The sequence below is a fragment of the Doryrhamphus excisus genome, chromosome 5 (genome assembly GCF_030265055.1).
Source record: "Doryrhamphus excisus isolate RoL2022-K1 chromosome 5, RoL_Dexc_1.0, whole genome shotgun sequence".
NCBI classification, from domain to species: Eukaryota; Metazoa; Chordata; class Actinopteri; order Syngnathiformes; family Syngnathidae; genus Doryrhamphus; species Doryrhamphus excisus.
Genome location: NC_080470.1, coordinates 23,933,756 through 23,948,492, shown reverse-complemented (window position 1 = coordinate 23,948,492; position 14,737 = coordinate 23,933,756). Strand labels below are relative to the sequence as shown.

At 41.8% G+C, this 14,737-nt stretch overlaps 1 protein-coding gene across 9 annotated transcripts; it reads right to left on the bottom strand.

Moving 5' to 3' along the window:
* Nucleotides 1–286: 286 nt before the first annotated feature.
* Nucleotides 287–10,921, bottom strand: brdt (bromodomain, testis-specific). 9 transcript variants are annotated; one of them, XM_058073905.1, is made up of 20 exons: nucleotides 10,503–10,661; nucleotides 9,339–9,469; nucleotides 7,651–7,904; nucleotides 7,448–7,585; nucleotides 7,236–7,362; nucleotides 6,610–6,731; nucleotides 4,924–5,265; nucleotides 4,732–4,860; nucleotides 4,275–4,562; nucleotides 3,484–3,659; nucleotides 3,123–3,394; nucleotides 2,920–3,033; nucleotides 2,654–2,767; nucleotides 2,465–2,517; nucleotides 2,229–2,391; nucleotides 2,023–2,093; nucleotides 1,696–1,881; nucleotides 1,288–1,478; nucleotides 934–1,147; nucleotides 287–858 (listed from the first exon to the last, which is right to left on the bottom strand). In XM_058073905.1, exons 3-20 carry the CDS (start codon nucleotides 7,840–7,842, stop codon nucleotides 793–795), a joined length of 2,958 nt encoding a protein of 985 aa, XP_057929888.1. In that variant the 5' UTR covers nucleotides 7,843–7,904; nucleotides 9,339–9,469; nucleotides 10,503–10,661; the 3' UTR covers nucleotides 287–792. The 9 variants fall into 9 exon arrangements, with proteins under 9 accessions (XP_057929888.1, XP_057929887.1, XP_057929886.1 ...); XM_058073900.1 differs by lacking the exon at nucleotides 10,503–10,661 and adding an exon at nucleotides 10,788–10,921 and having other exon boundaries at nucleotides 291–858; nucleotides 6,610–6,734; XM_058073899.1 differs by having other exon boundaries at nucleotides 291–858; nucleotides 6,610–6,734.
* Between the last annotated feature and the right edge of the window lie 3,816 nt (nucleotides 10,922–14,737).

The following is a 14,737-nucleotide window of genomic DNA, read 5'->3' as shown; positions in this document are numbered from 1 at the left end:
ACCGCCGTGCCGCCCTCTTAACTGTCAAACAAGCATAAAAAAAAATTAATTGCTTTTTGAGTGAAACAAAACTTTCATACTCACCCGTACAAGGAATCTTTATTTTAACGTCTACTGACCAGAACACAGACATGTGGACTACATTTTAACATCAACAGGTCAAGTTCCTGTTCTATGGTTATCATCACTTTCTCCCCTCTACAAATTGCAATGGCATTCGTAGCTTTTTTTCTTTATAAATGAGACAACTTGCTTGCTTTCAATTGATGGATTGTGAGGAAATTCAGCCTAAAAGCCCATGCAAAGGCAATGATTGCTTTGTGAAAATATCTTTTATTTTCAGTAAAAAAAACAAACAAGCCAAAGAAAAACTCTTGTTTTGAACATATCCAAAGTGGAACATACTGAAGTAAAGTGCGGAGATTGTAGAAGAGAACACAGTGGCTAAGAAAGGATCTTTGGAAAATAGTGATCATTTTCTTCGTAAACAAAATGACAAATACGTGCACGTTTTTTTTTGTATTTTTTTTTTTAACACAAACATGGCGACAAAACGCCATAAGACAACTAAATTCCAGCTGGCTTCCAGCAGTGGGACAGCTCGTCTGAGCACTTCCTGAGACGTGAAATACAGTTTCAGGCCATTCTCAAAAGTGTAGCAGTGCAGACATTCATCGGGTAATGTAAGTGCTCAAGACGTTCGACATGGCTCCATATTCCCAGAGACGGATTAGTATCCTTCCAGGCACGTTCAAGGCACATTTTTCAAGTTAGTCAGTGTTTTCTGTCCTTTTAGTCAAGGTTCAGCTCAAAGGTGGTCATGATGTCCTGCTGCATGGTCATGTCTATGCATGACAGCTACAAAAAAAAGAAAGAAATAAAGAAAAAACAAACATCGCTTGGGGACAGAGAAATATGACAAAAGACACTCACAGTCTCCCGTCTGCGACGCTCCTGCTCCTTCTTTCGGGCCAGCTCCCGCTCTCGGCACACAGGGACCTGTGCTGTCCCAAGCCGAGTTTCCACGGGAGATGTCGGCTGCTCGCCGTGTGTGGGCGTGTGTGGCGCTGTCTCGGTGAAGACTGTCTCTGGAAAGGTAACGTCTTCTTTGCACAATGGAAGACTTTTATCTGTTTGGCCTAAAAAGCTGAAAGGGGAAATGAAGATGAATACATGACAACAAACCACAGGCACAAAAAAAAAATGGTGAAATGAATACGTATCAAAAGTGAGTACTATTAACGTAGTAAAGTCTGACTTTGTTGTGCATCAACTTGCTAATATTACCTCTGTTCAGGAGGCTCGGTCTCGTTCTCCTTCAGCTGTTTCTTCTTCAGCACCTTCTCGCGCTCTTCCTTCTCCATGGCGGCCTTTCGGAAGTGCTCGAAGCTCTCCTTGGATGACTTGATGGCTGTTGGGGGGCCAGCGGCCTGCCTCACCAGTCGAGCCCATGAGTCAGCGTTTTTCAGAACAATGTCCTTAAAAAATGTATTAAAAAAACACACACAATGAGACATCGCGGTGATAGCCAATAGTGCTGTGCCCCCCTCCCCTCAAAAAGCAGAAGACAATGATTCTTATATTTCTTTTTTACCCGAACCAGAGAATCCCAACCTCAATAGTAAGCATGAAAAATGTAAAAATCTGCTGCCACAATAGCTAATCAAGCAATAATATAATACTAGAGAAACTGACCTTTTTCTGCCCCTTTTCCGGTAGAGACAGTACATCAGCCACTCCAATGTCGGGGCCATTTTCCGTGCTTTGTTTTGTGTTGGAAAGCAATTGTGTCATCATGTCAGCGTCCTCTGCTGACTTACTGGACGCTGTCTCGTATTTGGCTTGCTGTGGACTGTCCTTCAGAGGGGACAGCATGGAGATCTGAAACAAACAAGGTAACATCATTAGCACACATGAGAAAGGTGTTGCATGTGGATGTGGCGGTCTGAGACGTTCAGACCACTGGTTAATATTCATTTATGTTTTCGATTTGATAAGACTGAGCATGTTTGAGGGCATCACCTCAAATCTGGAAGCAGTCCAGTCCAGCAGTGAGTCAGGTGACGTCATTGGGGACAAAAGTGTGGCGAGGTCTGTTGACAGGTGACACCATGATTATTCTGGCTGATGGCACTTTCTCTGAGGTAACTACCATTTTTGTTCACCATCATTGCTTTACTGCTAATAAGTCTAAAACAAAAATAATGGATGAGAACAGGATTAGTTACCTGGAGGCGGCAGTGTCATCCCGCCGGTACGCCACGGCTCGCCTTGAGACCGCGCGGCCTGGCGTCCGGTCTGCGTTAGCGAGACAGCTGGAGCGGGATGACAAGGGCTGACACCGGAGGAGGGGAAACAGCGCCCCCCCTGGGTCTGCTTGCCACTGGCAGCCTGCAGCGTGACAAGCAGCTCGTTGGCATCCTCGCTAAGGGTCAACGGGTCAACATCCACAGGAGACGTTTACCTTTTTATTTGGCTTTTGACACCACCCTTTGGCGCTCTTCTTCATTTTGGGCACTGCAAGATAGTTGTTTGTGTCACTGGGTCAGAAAAAAGTCACTGTATGTTATGACAACAAACCAGAGGTTAAAATGCAAATAAAGTTAAAAAAAACGTTGTCATGTTGAAGCTGCAGAGGAGTAGAGAAGCTCACCAGGAGAACGGCCGCTGTCAGAAGAGGATGAGCTGCTGCTGCTGCAAGAAGTTGATGACGAGCTGCTGCTGCTGCTCAGCTGAGACGGACAGCTGAAGTCAGGTGACAGTTTGGCTGGAGAAGACGCCAACAATTCAGGTTGAGTGGTTTGACTGGCACCTTCATTTTGGACCATTTTCTAATGTCCTTAATCACTGCCCCCGCCCATATTACGACAGGAATATGGTTCATGCATGAAAAGAGTGTGTCACATCTTTTTCTCTCACCTGCTGCTTTTTTTTTCTTCACCGCCGGCTGTTGCTTTGCGAGCGTCTCGCATCTCCCAGCGTCCTTCTCCTTCCCACAATGCATCACTACCATGTGTTTCTCTTGCTTTTTCCCTACAGAGCACAGACATCCAGAGGATTCCCTTTCATTCCCCACAAGGTGTTGATCGTTGCCTGGGGGGGCGGGTGGGCGCGGGACTTACTGCTCTCTGTCTTGTCGCACTTCCTTCGGCAGGCGGTTGCAAACCTCTGCAGGTCCCTGTGTGCCGCTGGCTTGAGCTTCTCAACATCGATTTCAAACTCCTTGGAGGCGGCATCAGCCAAAGCGGCCTGACCAGCTTTGATGACGCTCACCAGCTTGCCCAGTTTGTCCGCAGGTAGAGCGTCCTTCTTGGGATGCTTCTTCCCCTGGGGCGTCGAAGGCACTGTCTCAGCTCTGCACTCCATGGCTACTTTGGGAATACTGTTGCCATGACTACACACATACACACACACACAAAGAACAAGCATCAGCACCAAAATTTCTACTTGTAAGATGAGCTTAAAGGGTTCAACCGTTCTCACCAAGAAGAGCTTTTGCCGTGTTTCTCGCCAATGTTTTTATATTTCAAGGATTTGTCTTTGAGTGCAGTGATGTGCTTTTCTTTGGATCTCTTTTCCTTTCTCAACTTGTCTTTCTTCTTGGGTTTCATCAGAGGATCCTGCGTGAGTCTCCTCAGCTGGTCACTGACTGCTTTCAACTAGAACACACAAGTTAATGAGAAATGCAAGGTGGTGGACAACCACAATGTATGCCACCTGACATAGAAGCATACTTTTTCCCCACACGGGTGGTTCTTCAGTTCCAAATGAGTTTCATTCATATGACGCATTATATGTCAAATTTTACTTTGAGAACGAAATCCATACCAAAAGTCACAGAACAAATGTCGGATATGAAATAGTCCTTCCTGTGTGTGTGTCAGTGCAGGGCGAGGAGGATGGCTGCATGCAGTGAGTACAGTTCTGATATTTTGATGTGGTTTAGCGTTTTTGCAGTACATTGTCGATCCACCACCTGTTTGTCTTTCTTACAAGGTCTGGGTGGAAGTTAGAATACCATCTTTATGCTTAATGATGGTCATAAAGTCACAGCACTGATATTAGTGCAGCCAATATTGAGCAGGCAGTGTATTCTGCCACTGCCGCACGCTGTAACAGGGTCTTGAGGGAGTCTTGTTTATTATACTATATATAAAATACTGCTCTAAACAAACAAAATGTATGTTGTACACACATAAAATAGAATATAATCCAAAGGCATCTTTTAGGTCGCTACAAAACACAAATGTGCCTGACATCTACCTGACACCAACCTGCTCTTCCAGGTTGGCAAGCTGTGTGGCGACCCCCTCTGATGAACTTTCCTCGTCTGAGGAACTTTCACTCTTGGAAGAACTCCCCGCGGTGGACAGACTTCCCACTCGGTCGCCTTTGGACACCACCTGCCGGAGTGGCTCCTGTGGAAGCTTTGCGTAGCGAGCCTCAAAAACCTCCTGGTCAAATGTTGACACGTTTAAAAAAAAAGAAAAATAAAATAAAAAAAGAATGATGCTCTTCTTGTTCTTCAACAGGATTAGAAAAAGGGGCACTGAGAGAGACAGCTGGATGTAAGGAAACAAAAATGTGATGGATACTACACGCTGACAGGAAATGTCACCTGATGTGATGACATTTGTCTCTCAACATGTTATACTCCTATTAATATATTTACATTAAGTATGCCAATGGAAATACAACCTGTTTGGCAAGTAAGCCAATCCAAAAGTCTACCTGAAGTTTTCGGGCCATGTAGACGACCTCATGGGCAGGAGGATTGTACTTGTAGCAGTTGGAGAACATTAGCCTTACGTCGGCGGCAAACTCCTTGGCAGTCAAGTACTCTCGCTGGTCCATTTTTTTCTGTTGAATCAATATGGTTTGGTCAGCAGGACATTGGTGTTGATATTGAGCAGACATCTTTACCTTGACGGTGCTCAGGTCCATGGGCTGCTTGATGATGTCATGGTAGTCGTGCAGGGCCAGAGCCACGGCATCCACAGGGGTATAGAATGGCCACGCGTAGGCGTAGTGTCTCTTGGACAGCATCTCCTTCAAGACGGCGTCGCAGTGCCGCAGCTGCTCAGACAGTTTGGCCTTCTTGTCCTCGAAGGCGGGAAGGTCTTTCTTTGGCACTTTGATGGGCCTCCCGCTGCCACGCCTCGCCAACAGTGTACAGGACGGTGGCAGGTCGTTAACAGCGGACGGCAAGCTGCTCATCACTGCTGCAGGGGTGGGGTCCAGTTTTCTCTTAATACCCTTTTTTATCTGAAAAAACATCAAATGCCTCCATCAGTAAGATGAGTCATCTCTGGGCAAGGCTACACAAGTAAATAGAGTTTGAAACTTCTAAATGTGTCATTATTAGAGCCTTTTAAACATGAAACCACTAAACTGTAGTAAATATATGAGAAAAGATATGTTGTAGACTCCAATTTTAGCATTGGGAGAGTTCCTTTCTTTCTGTTCTTTACATTACTTCCCACGGTGTGTGTGTATATTATATAACGTATTAATGGTGGCAACTAATTCACTTCATTAATTTTCGTTAAATTTTGGGGGTCTGATTAACACATGCGCTTTATATCAAGCATGCCTCAGGTCAGATGTCACAGTTGAGCAAATAGCATGAGGCACAGTGATTCAGGATTCACATGTTTCTCCTAGACAACGTATGGTGCGTGTAGCAACGTTGGTCAAAACACCGTTATGGTGGTGGGTGTAAAAAAAAACAAACAAACAAACATGACTGTAGGGACAGTCATGGCAGAATGCACAGCACTTCTAATAGTGTAGGCAGCTCAAAATTCAGCTGTAAATGATGATGATGGCTGCGTTAGCGTGAGAGGGAAAAGAAGACTGTGGATCAGACATTTCGATGAGATCTGACCATTTCTGATCTTGGTGACATCATCATATGCACATTAGATGAGTGAATTTACACTCATCACAAACTTTGGGTCATACTGATGATTTCTTCTCCTTTGCACTATGCCTTTATCCCACATTGCTCATAACAACGCGCTTTAAAGCTATTAAAAAGACTAATGTTAGACAAATAGACTTGTGGTGTATTTTAGCTTTACCTATTCAGTTCATTTAGAGCGCTTAATGCATACACACAGTATATATCATCATTTATCTTTCTATTAATTAAATACAGTAACAATTGGCAGACAGTTACAAATGGTGATTAGTCATGATTAATTAGTTTAAAAATCTGATAAAAAATACAATCATTTGACAGATCTAATTACACACACACACTTACATATTATACATGTATATATTTTGACTAATAACAGGTCTTAGTCAACCATAAAACAATCGCTATGTTTACATGCAGTCAATATTGGGGTTGAGGTATATATTCCGGCTTCTGAAACATTCAGAGTAACCATTTACAGTACATGCGTGACGTGACAAAAAATAAAAAATAAACAAACAAACAAAAAAACACACAGACTGCATGTAAACGTACTCAGTGGTTATTTATTAATATATTGTGAGAGATGGTGATAGAGTGAAGCCGTGAAATACGAAGAGCAAAGTGGCAAGGGTCAACTGTATGGACTTGTATCAGTACATTTTATTGTATCATTCACTACTTACCGTTTCATCCATTTGAGTGGAGATTTGGATGGGTGACACAGGGTGATGCGCATCAGACGGGATGACTGTCACGGTCTGCTGAAGGATGACCTCTGACACCAGGGGTCTTGCCTTGAACGCACCTACTGGACAGGAAGCAGAAAGAATAAAAGCACTGTCTATGCAAGTGCAGTGCTTCCCACATTGCTGTGTTTACTGTATATCCATTTGGTGCTGCCTATTATGATAGGTACCTTCATGTTTAAGCAGAGACTCGAATGTTGAAACCTTTATTTTGAAAGCATGACTTCTGCACGTGTGCCCAAATGCTTACTTTCTATCATGTCACTGAAAATGACTGGTCAGTCAGTCATTGCCCATGTGAGCATTCTACTGCTTTAGAGATATCTGAAGCACAGTTGGATTTAAGCCCTGTTGGGAAACACTCAACTGCATCACATTTAGCTGCTGCAACACTGAATTAAGTTGACAAACTGCAAGTTTTGTCATGTTCACCCACACTGCATACAATGGACCCTTAAAACTGTGTATTTTCTTTCAATGATGTTGGGTGAAGGTTGCAGCATTTTAGTTGCAAAAACAACAAAAAAAAACCAAACATAACATTTTAATTTAGAGTAATTTACCAGTATTGGTCTTCTTCCCTTTTGCTGGTTCCGTTGCAACTTCACATTCGTCTTTAGGCATTTTGGAAACTTCGAACAGAAAAAGCTTCTCCAGTGTCTGGGCCATGAAAACGATGTCGTCTCCAGGCTGAGGAGATGAGGTGTGCACCTCATTAGGAAACTAAACAGCAGGCGTATCGTCCTAATTTGTGCAGCATGTAGACAGGTCTTACCTTGTTGTACACATAGCAGTTAGTGAACATGGTGTTAAAGTCTTGTATGCACTCCAGTGCTTTCCAGTAATATTTGTTCTGGAGTCGCATCTTAATGGTGCCCATATCCATCGGCTTTTGAATGATTGTGTAATAATCCTAGAAAAGAAGCAAAAAGCGTGAGAACAAAAGTCCTATAGGGTGGGTGGATTAGGACTACTTACGGGCAGCCTCAGCGTGACGGCGTCAACGGGCTGGCGAAACGGCCATGAGAACTGATGCTTCCACAGAACTTTGAGCAGCACCTTCTCCAAGTACTGCAGCTGGTTGGTGACACGTCCTGGCCTCCTCGGGTTCACCACCTCCGGTGGAGGCGGGTTTTGGCTCACCGTGGGACAGACCTCCATGCCTGACATGACGCCACTCAAACACCATTGAAAGGGGACACTGGTCTCTCGCTAAACCATCACATGCCGACCTGAAGAGGAAATCAACAGAGTGTGAGGACACACTAAAGCTGGTACAATTAGGATTCTATTTGCAAACGACGTTTGCTTCTTATGACTTTTATATGCGTAAGTAGGCCTGGGTGATACTGTATACCAATATTATTAAAATATCAACATTTTTAAGCACAAAATCAACTCCATATTTTAGTAGTTATTGTTTTTTCTGTGCCGTATCGACCCCTTAAGCAAGTGTTCAGCTATGGATGTTCATCTTGTTACGTTTGTAGCTTGCCTCTTGCTTGTTGTGGGAGACCCACTCCATACATCTTAATTTGAGGTTATTTGGTGTTATTTAAGTAATTTACAAAGAAATTTGTGACTTGTTTCTACTGTTGGCCTTTTTAAAATGGTACACTAGTTTGCAAAAAAAATAAAATAAAATAAATGTTTTGAATTGTCTCGAATAATCTACGAAAAAATCCATATTACTTTTTATTTTATCATCATAGATCGTCTGCTTCTTGTGTCAGTGAATATAATTACAGTTATGCAAAGATCCTTACATTTATTCATGCAATACATCAGTACTTGAGAAACGGATGTAGCTTCGCTAACTTTTCATTGCTACAAAATCCTCAGCAATATCTGTGTCTGGGGTTTAAGAACACACAGTTGAAGATGCAATCTTATTAGATTTATTAATGCAAGCCATTTTTATAACCCGTATTTTATTACCACTACTACACAGGACATGTGCCGCTTTTATTTTGGAAAAACAGAAATGTGAGGTGTGTTGAAAATATGTTTTGATTGTTGCTAAGTGAGCTAGCTAACAGAGTGCCTCGTCCCCATTTCACACACAGCTTGCGTGAAGTCAGCGGGTTATATTATCAACTCCTACTGCCCGAGTGGCACACAAAGCCACATTAGCATGCACCGCTAAACTAAGCTAACCAAGCTCTCTCACGCTTGGTGATAAGTAGGCCTGTCACAATACATTTTACTGGACAAAAATTGTCCAACAAATCATTGTCGATAAACATTTTTTGAGACCTTTTTTCCATTAAATATATGCCATAGTAATGCAAGTACATCGTACAAAAGGAAATAAACTTTAATTCCATTGTATTTACCAATGTAGGTGGAATGTCAAAACCTTTTAAATAAAATAAATATAATAAATTAAACAAAAAAAGGAAAAACCCCAATGAAAATAAAATGAAGTCTCTTCTAGCAAAAATTCCACTCAACAAAGGCTCTGCTGCACCTCCAGCTGTAGCGGTATCAGTTTGTCGGTGTTCATGCGCTCACCCTGTTCATTCTGTTGAAATACACCAATTCCACACTGGGGTTGTGGCATTTGTCTTAGAAACTACCGCTGTTGTGCTGTCATGAATATTCAAGTTATCTCACAACGCTAACTTGTGCTCATGCTAATCTGGTGGACTTCTTTATCAACTCACCAGCAGCCTCGCATCCACCTGCTGGGACAAAGAGGACGAATGGATGAGAGGAGGGTTTACTCTCTTCGTTCATTCCAATAGGGAACCAACACGGCCAAAAAGATGCAGAGTGAACCCTCGTGTCATCCAGCCTGTGTTGTACACAGAAAAAAGAATGAGGAAAACAAACAAGCAAAATTATCGACTTTGTTTTTATTTATTGTTCGATTAATCGATTTGATTATCCTGACAGGCCTAGTGACAAGTAAGAGTTTTAATGTTTTTTCACCAACTTAGCCAACGTTTCTGGTCACCGCCTCAACATGTTTGGATTAGGCGGGGGGGTGGTTAGTGTTTGTGAGGCCATGCCACACAAAATGCAGTTCCGCATATAACAGGAGATTCCGTTAACACAGTAATCATAGGGCCCTACGACCACGCCGAAGATCTGGTTCATTTGTCACTGCAGAAACAAAATTTAAAAAATTAAAAACAGCAAAAATTGTAAAAAGTCACACATAGGTTGGTGACCACTGTTCTAGAATGTCTGAACAACGTTTTATAAAGCGTAATGAAAAGTCACTTATCCATTATATAGTACTCTGTGTCATATTAACAAAGAAAAGGCCACTTCATGATTCAAATGCATTGCCATGAACTCAACTGCATGGCCATGATTCATGCCGACACGTGAAGCCAAAGCTCCGCCTACCGAAGCTAATTCTGCCGATTAGCTAGCATCGACTATTACCACGTCAAACCAAATTTAGCCTTACTTCCACATTTTTTTTTTTTACAAATACGCTCGTAGAGCACATTGCCCAGTAGTTGCACTTAACGTTCACTTCAAATCCGCGCTAGTGACGTTATGTCAGTTGCAAATTTACAACGGTTAGCGTTGCTAATCATACTATACTTTCATCGGCGAGACGGCAAACGTTATACGCACATACCGACATTACAATAAAGATCAGCGCCGTTTAGGGTATATTATCACATACATAACATTATCATATACTATATTTTTTTCTTAACATAAAGTGACAGCAACTGCTGTATGCTGGTGACCACTCACCTCAGTTTACCCTAGCTAACGACAAACTAACGTTTGCAACTGCTGGGTTTAACGTAAGCTTTCTGCTATGGGCTGAGAATGCTCAACAAAGATTATCATGCTACTATTACCTTACACGGCACAGACTCCTGCAACCATCCCCTCAGCGGCTGATGTGCTAACAGAAACCTTGCCAGATTTATACACCCGGGCTGCAGGCTCTACGACTGATTGGTCAGATTTTGTCAATGAGTTCAAACTTCTTCTTCTACAGGTCAGCTCTTTAAACCCAATTGGTCAATTTCACGCGCCACTTTTTAAATGGGCCGTTGGCTACGCGTGTGTGTTGTTGTTCAAAACCAAAAGAATACGCTAGAACATGTATAGCCAAAGTGAAAGCCAAAACAAACCATCACCTGACGTCCAAGAGAGGTAGTCACAGTCCGCAAGCAAATGAGGTGGGAATGCAGCAGAGGTTGACCAGCTCCAGTGCACTGACTGAGTGAAGACTGGTCGCTGTAGCACGTCAACAACGCCAGACAGGGCGGAGCTAATGCCTTCACGTTCAGCTGCCCAATGGGAAAACCCGATACTCGTGCTTTTCTCACACAGTAGAATGTGGGTTGCGTCAATACGTAGGGCTAGGATATGATAATTCAGAACTTTCGCTACATGCAGAAAGGGCCACAGTAAATATGTTTTCTCATTTGATACCCAATAACACCCGTACAGCAAGTATTAAGTGTTTAGAGTAGAATGATATAATGAAATTACCACGGGCCATGAACTACACACAACATGTCAACAAAACAATGGACAATTAATCGTGCCTTTTGTGAGGATAGGCTCTTCATCGTAGCGTACACAACAACCGCAACAACACTTCAATTGAACTTCCTGAGGAGTAAAATGAATGTAAAAAGCAAGTGCAACTTCTGTAAACAATTCCCCAAATGTCCCCTGAACCCCACAATTTCGGACCTCAACAAAGATGTCTTCCACACCTGACGTCACAAAACATGGCTGCCCTATGTATTAACAATAGGCAGAACTGGTACTCAAGTACAAATTTTATACAATTATATGAGTCGAAATCATTCATACTCACTGGCAATGTCCATCGTGTGGCTGTCGCGTTTGTATGAATTTGACACTTTATCATCTAAATGACATGGCCAAAACATACAATGCAGCTTAATTAATCACTCTGAGCAGAATTTTTATTGATTGCAAACAATTACTTTCAACTATTGTTATTGGTCAATACTGCGTTAAGTTGTCTCGCTCCGACAAACACATTTAGTTACGTGTTTCCTCTTTATGACGTGACATTCACTCGTCCTCTTTAAATATTTGGGGCCAGCAAATGAAATCTCTTTAGAGTCTTGAACGTTTTTTCCAGAGTGCCAAAGACCTGTAGAAAACACATATCACCTAGCAATTGATCCGCATCAAAGTGAACTGTCACTTTTCATATACATTCTCGTTTTATCCACGAGATGGCGCCATTGAAGTTCCTTTGCATTAAGGCACGTTCAATCCACTTTTGACTATAATTATTGGCAACAAATACTGCGAAGAGTGAACACCACTAGAATCTAACACAGATGTTTCTAGTACAAACATTTACGTACATGTAGAAATGTACAAAAACGACAGTAATACCTATGTAGTACTTTTATATATAGGTAGTACTAATTCTAGCAATCACAAATGTCTCCAAATGAATTCTCACAGACTATAATGGGAGGTATAATACCACATGTATGTATTTAGTAGTCCTAAAAAAGTGGTGACCAAATATATTTTGTGATATGTAGATAGCATCATTGGCAATACTTGACTGAGGTCACCAATCATAATAAATACAGTTAGATGAATTACACGTGTGCAGTGGGAGCTACCAAATGACACGTATTAGTTGAGAGAGCAGCACTGCTATGAGAAGCAGCAGCAGGAAAACTGAAGGAGGAAGAGGAATGGGTGGTGATTCAGATTGTCAGATGGCGTTAATTAGACTTGAATGTGGCCATGTTGAGAACGTGTTGGCTCCACAAAGACAGGAAGTCAATTCAGTAAAAGTCAACCTGAGTGATGGGTATCAAGAGGAAAGCATTGCCTAAGAATTTGTGAGTAAATACTGGAGGGCCTCCTGTACTAAATATAAAGCTCCTAATCAGTGAGATAACCAACCAGAGGTCCCAATACTTCATCAGATCTTTGATTTACTTTTACTTTTGCAGAGCATTAGAGGTTTCTCGAAGACTTCAGCAAGGTTTTTGTAAACAGGCTGGATTTCTTTGACAGGACCTTGTTTGCTGAGGAGGAGCTTTAAAAACCGTCTAAGGTATTTCGCCGGCATGTGCTTCGGTTTTTAAATGCACAGAGTAGGAAGTCCACGTCTCAGCTGCGTCTCCGTTTTGATTTAGGAACAGGAAAGGCCTACAGGAGCATTTGACAACAATGAAAGTCATCTCATCTTTCCTGCCACCGAGACGTTGTCTGGGTCTGTTTAGAAGTCACAGTAAGGCTCTCTTTCTTCCGTAAGAACGATGTAAAAAAATAATCTGCTCCAGAATCAAATTGTGGCCACCATAAAAGGCTTGTTTGGGGTACAGGCAATTTAAGTCATGTACTACAAGTGTAAAAAGAAGTGAAGCAGAGTTAGTGTTGGTCCATGTGGATACGCTAAGAAGTTATATATATTTCAAGAAAAAAAATGCATCCATTATCTTCTTTTAAAAGTCAATTTTTAGTATGAACTTTGATTGAAATGAGTAAGGCTTTGCTCCTTTTCCCCATTTTGCTTTTGAACATTTTTTAATTACAACTTTGTGTTTACTTTCTGATGAGTTTTAAAAAAATAATGTATTTTTTAATATTCAATATGACATCTTGCCTCATAAAACTGCCACTTTTTCTTGTGAGAATCTGACTTTTTTCTCTTCATATTTTGAAGACTTTCTTGTAATTTTTTTTAAAATTTATATTTTATATACTATAACAACAACATTTTTCAAAAATTGCAACTTTTTTTGTTGTTTTGTTCATTTCTCGACTTAAAAATTGTATTTGTATTTCGTCTTTATGCTACTAAAGTTTCATGTTATTCTCATAATGCCATTTTGTAAAATTACTGTTTTTTTCTCTTTTTGCTGTTGTTTTTTTTAACATTCTTGTTGAATTTGAATGAATATTTTTAGGATGTGCTGGGGTTCAATAAAAGGACAGCAACATGCACAGCATGCTTCAGTGTGGCCAGGCAACTCTTCTTCCCTTTCGAGCTGTCTCAAAAAAAGCAGGCAAACGCCACTGCCCCCTATAGCCCAACTCCTGCATCACAGGTCAGAACCACATACTGTGTGGTACTCCTGTTGTTGCGTGAACATTTAAAAAATGCACAAATAGAGGAAAATGATCTATAAACCTTAGTTTACAACAACTTATGCCAACGTAGCGTAAAAGCCCCTGCTGGTGACATGTTACAGAAAGCCAAAGAAAAAGCAAATAGTTTTTAACCTTGTGATGCTTGCGAAGTGTTTTTGTTCATTTTCTGAGAAATGTTGCTAATTTTCTAAAGTGTAAGACATTAGTAGCATTCGTCTCTAGAGGAGCCGCTGTGCATCGGTGATTTCAAAATAAAAGCCCATGTGATAATATCCCTCTCCATGAACTCTCCATGGCATCAGCACAGATGAATACTTTTTGAGGAAATGATGCCTGTCTCAATCGCACTCACTTCCTCTTTATTCTATCACCCGATGCCGATCGCGTGCTCTTATAAGCCTTATTTGTGACAGAGCCGAGTTGGTATTGACAGGCGGCACCATCCGCTGGATGGAATGCAAACTCAAAGACTTGCGTCACACTAATGAAACGTGAAGCATGCTTCGTCTTTCACGCGGCGTTACGCTTTCATCTCAGCATCCCGACACGGTGTAAATAAACAGAGCAGCACTTTAAGTCAGACATGCATATGGATGAGATGGAAAAGAATTTGATCCCTTTGAGCGCTTCCTTGTCAGCCCTCAAAAAGCACAGCATCAATTTGGTGTTTGTGTGTGTTCTTCCACAACAAAAGTTTCCTTCCCTCTTGTCTCAGGTGTCGTCTCATTAGTGCCAAATCCCTGCCGTGACATTTACCTTGTTCCTTTCAGCGGGAATCTGAGATTTCACGGGGAGGTATCACTCTGAGCGCAGTTTAGTGCCTGTGATTGGGGTTGTCAGGTGTTGGAATGAAAGCACTCGTCTTCTGACAGCCGCCGCCGACAATTTCACATTAGAAAGCTGAAATGTACATATGGAAATGACCAGAGGCGAGCGACTTACGATGGCGTGTTTTGTGATTTACCATCCTGTCTCATTT

Coding starts and splice junctions, on each gene's coding strand:
- brdt (XM_058073900.1), bottom strand. CDS start 7,842: ATGTCAGGCATGGAGGTCTGTCCCACGGTGAGCCAAAACCCGCCTCCA. Junction 3,660..4,274: donor TTGCCAACCTGGAAGAGCAG/GTTGGTGTCAGG, acceptor TGTGTGTTCTAG/TTGAAAGCAGTCAGTGACCA. Junction 2,392..2,464: donor GTCAAAAGCCAAATAAAAAG/GTAAACGTCTCC, acceptor GTCACGCTGCAG/GCTGCCAGTGGCAAGCAGAC.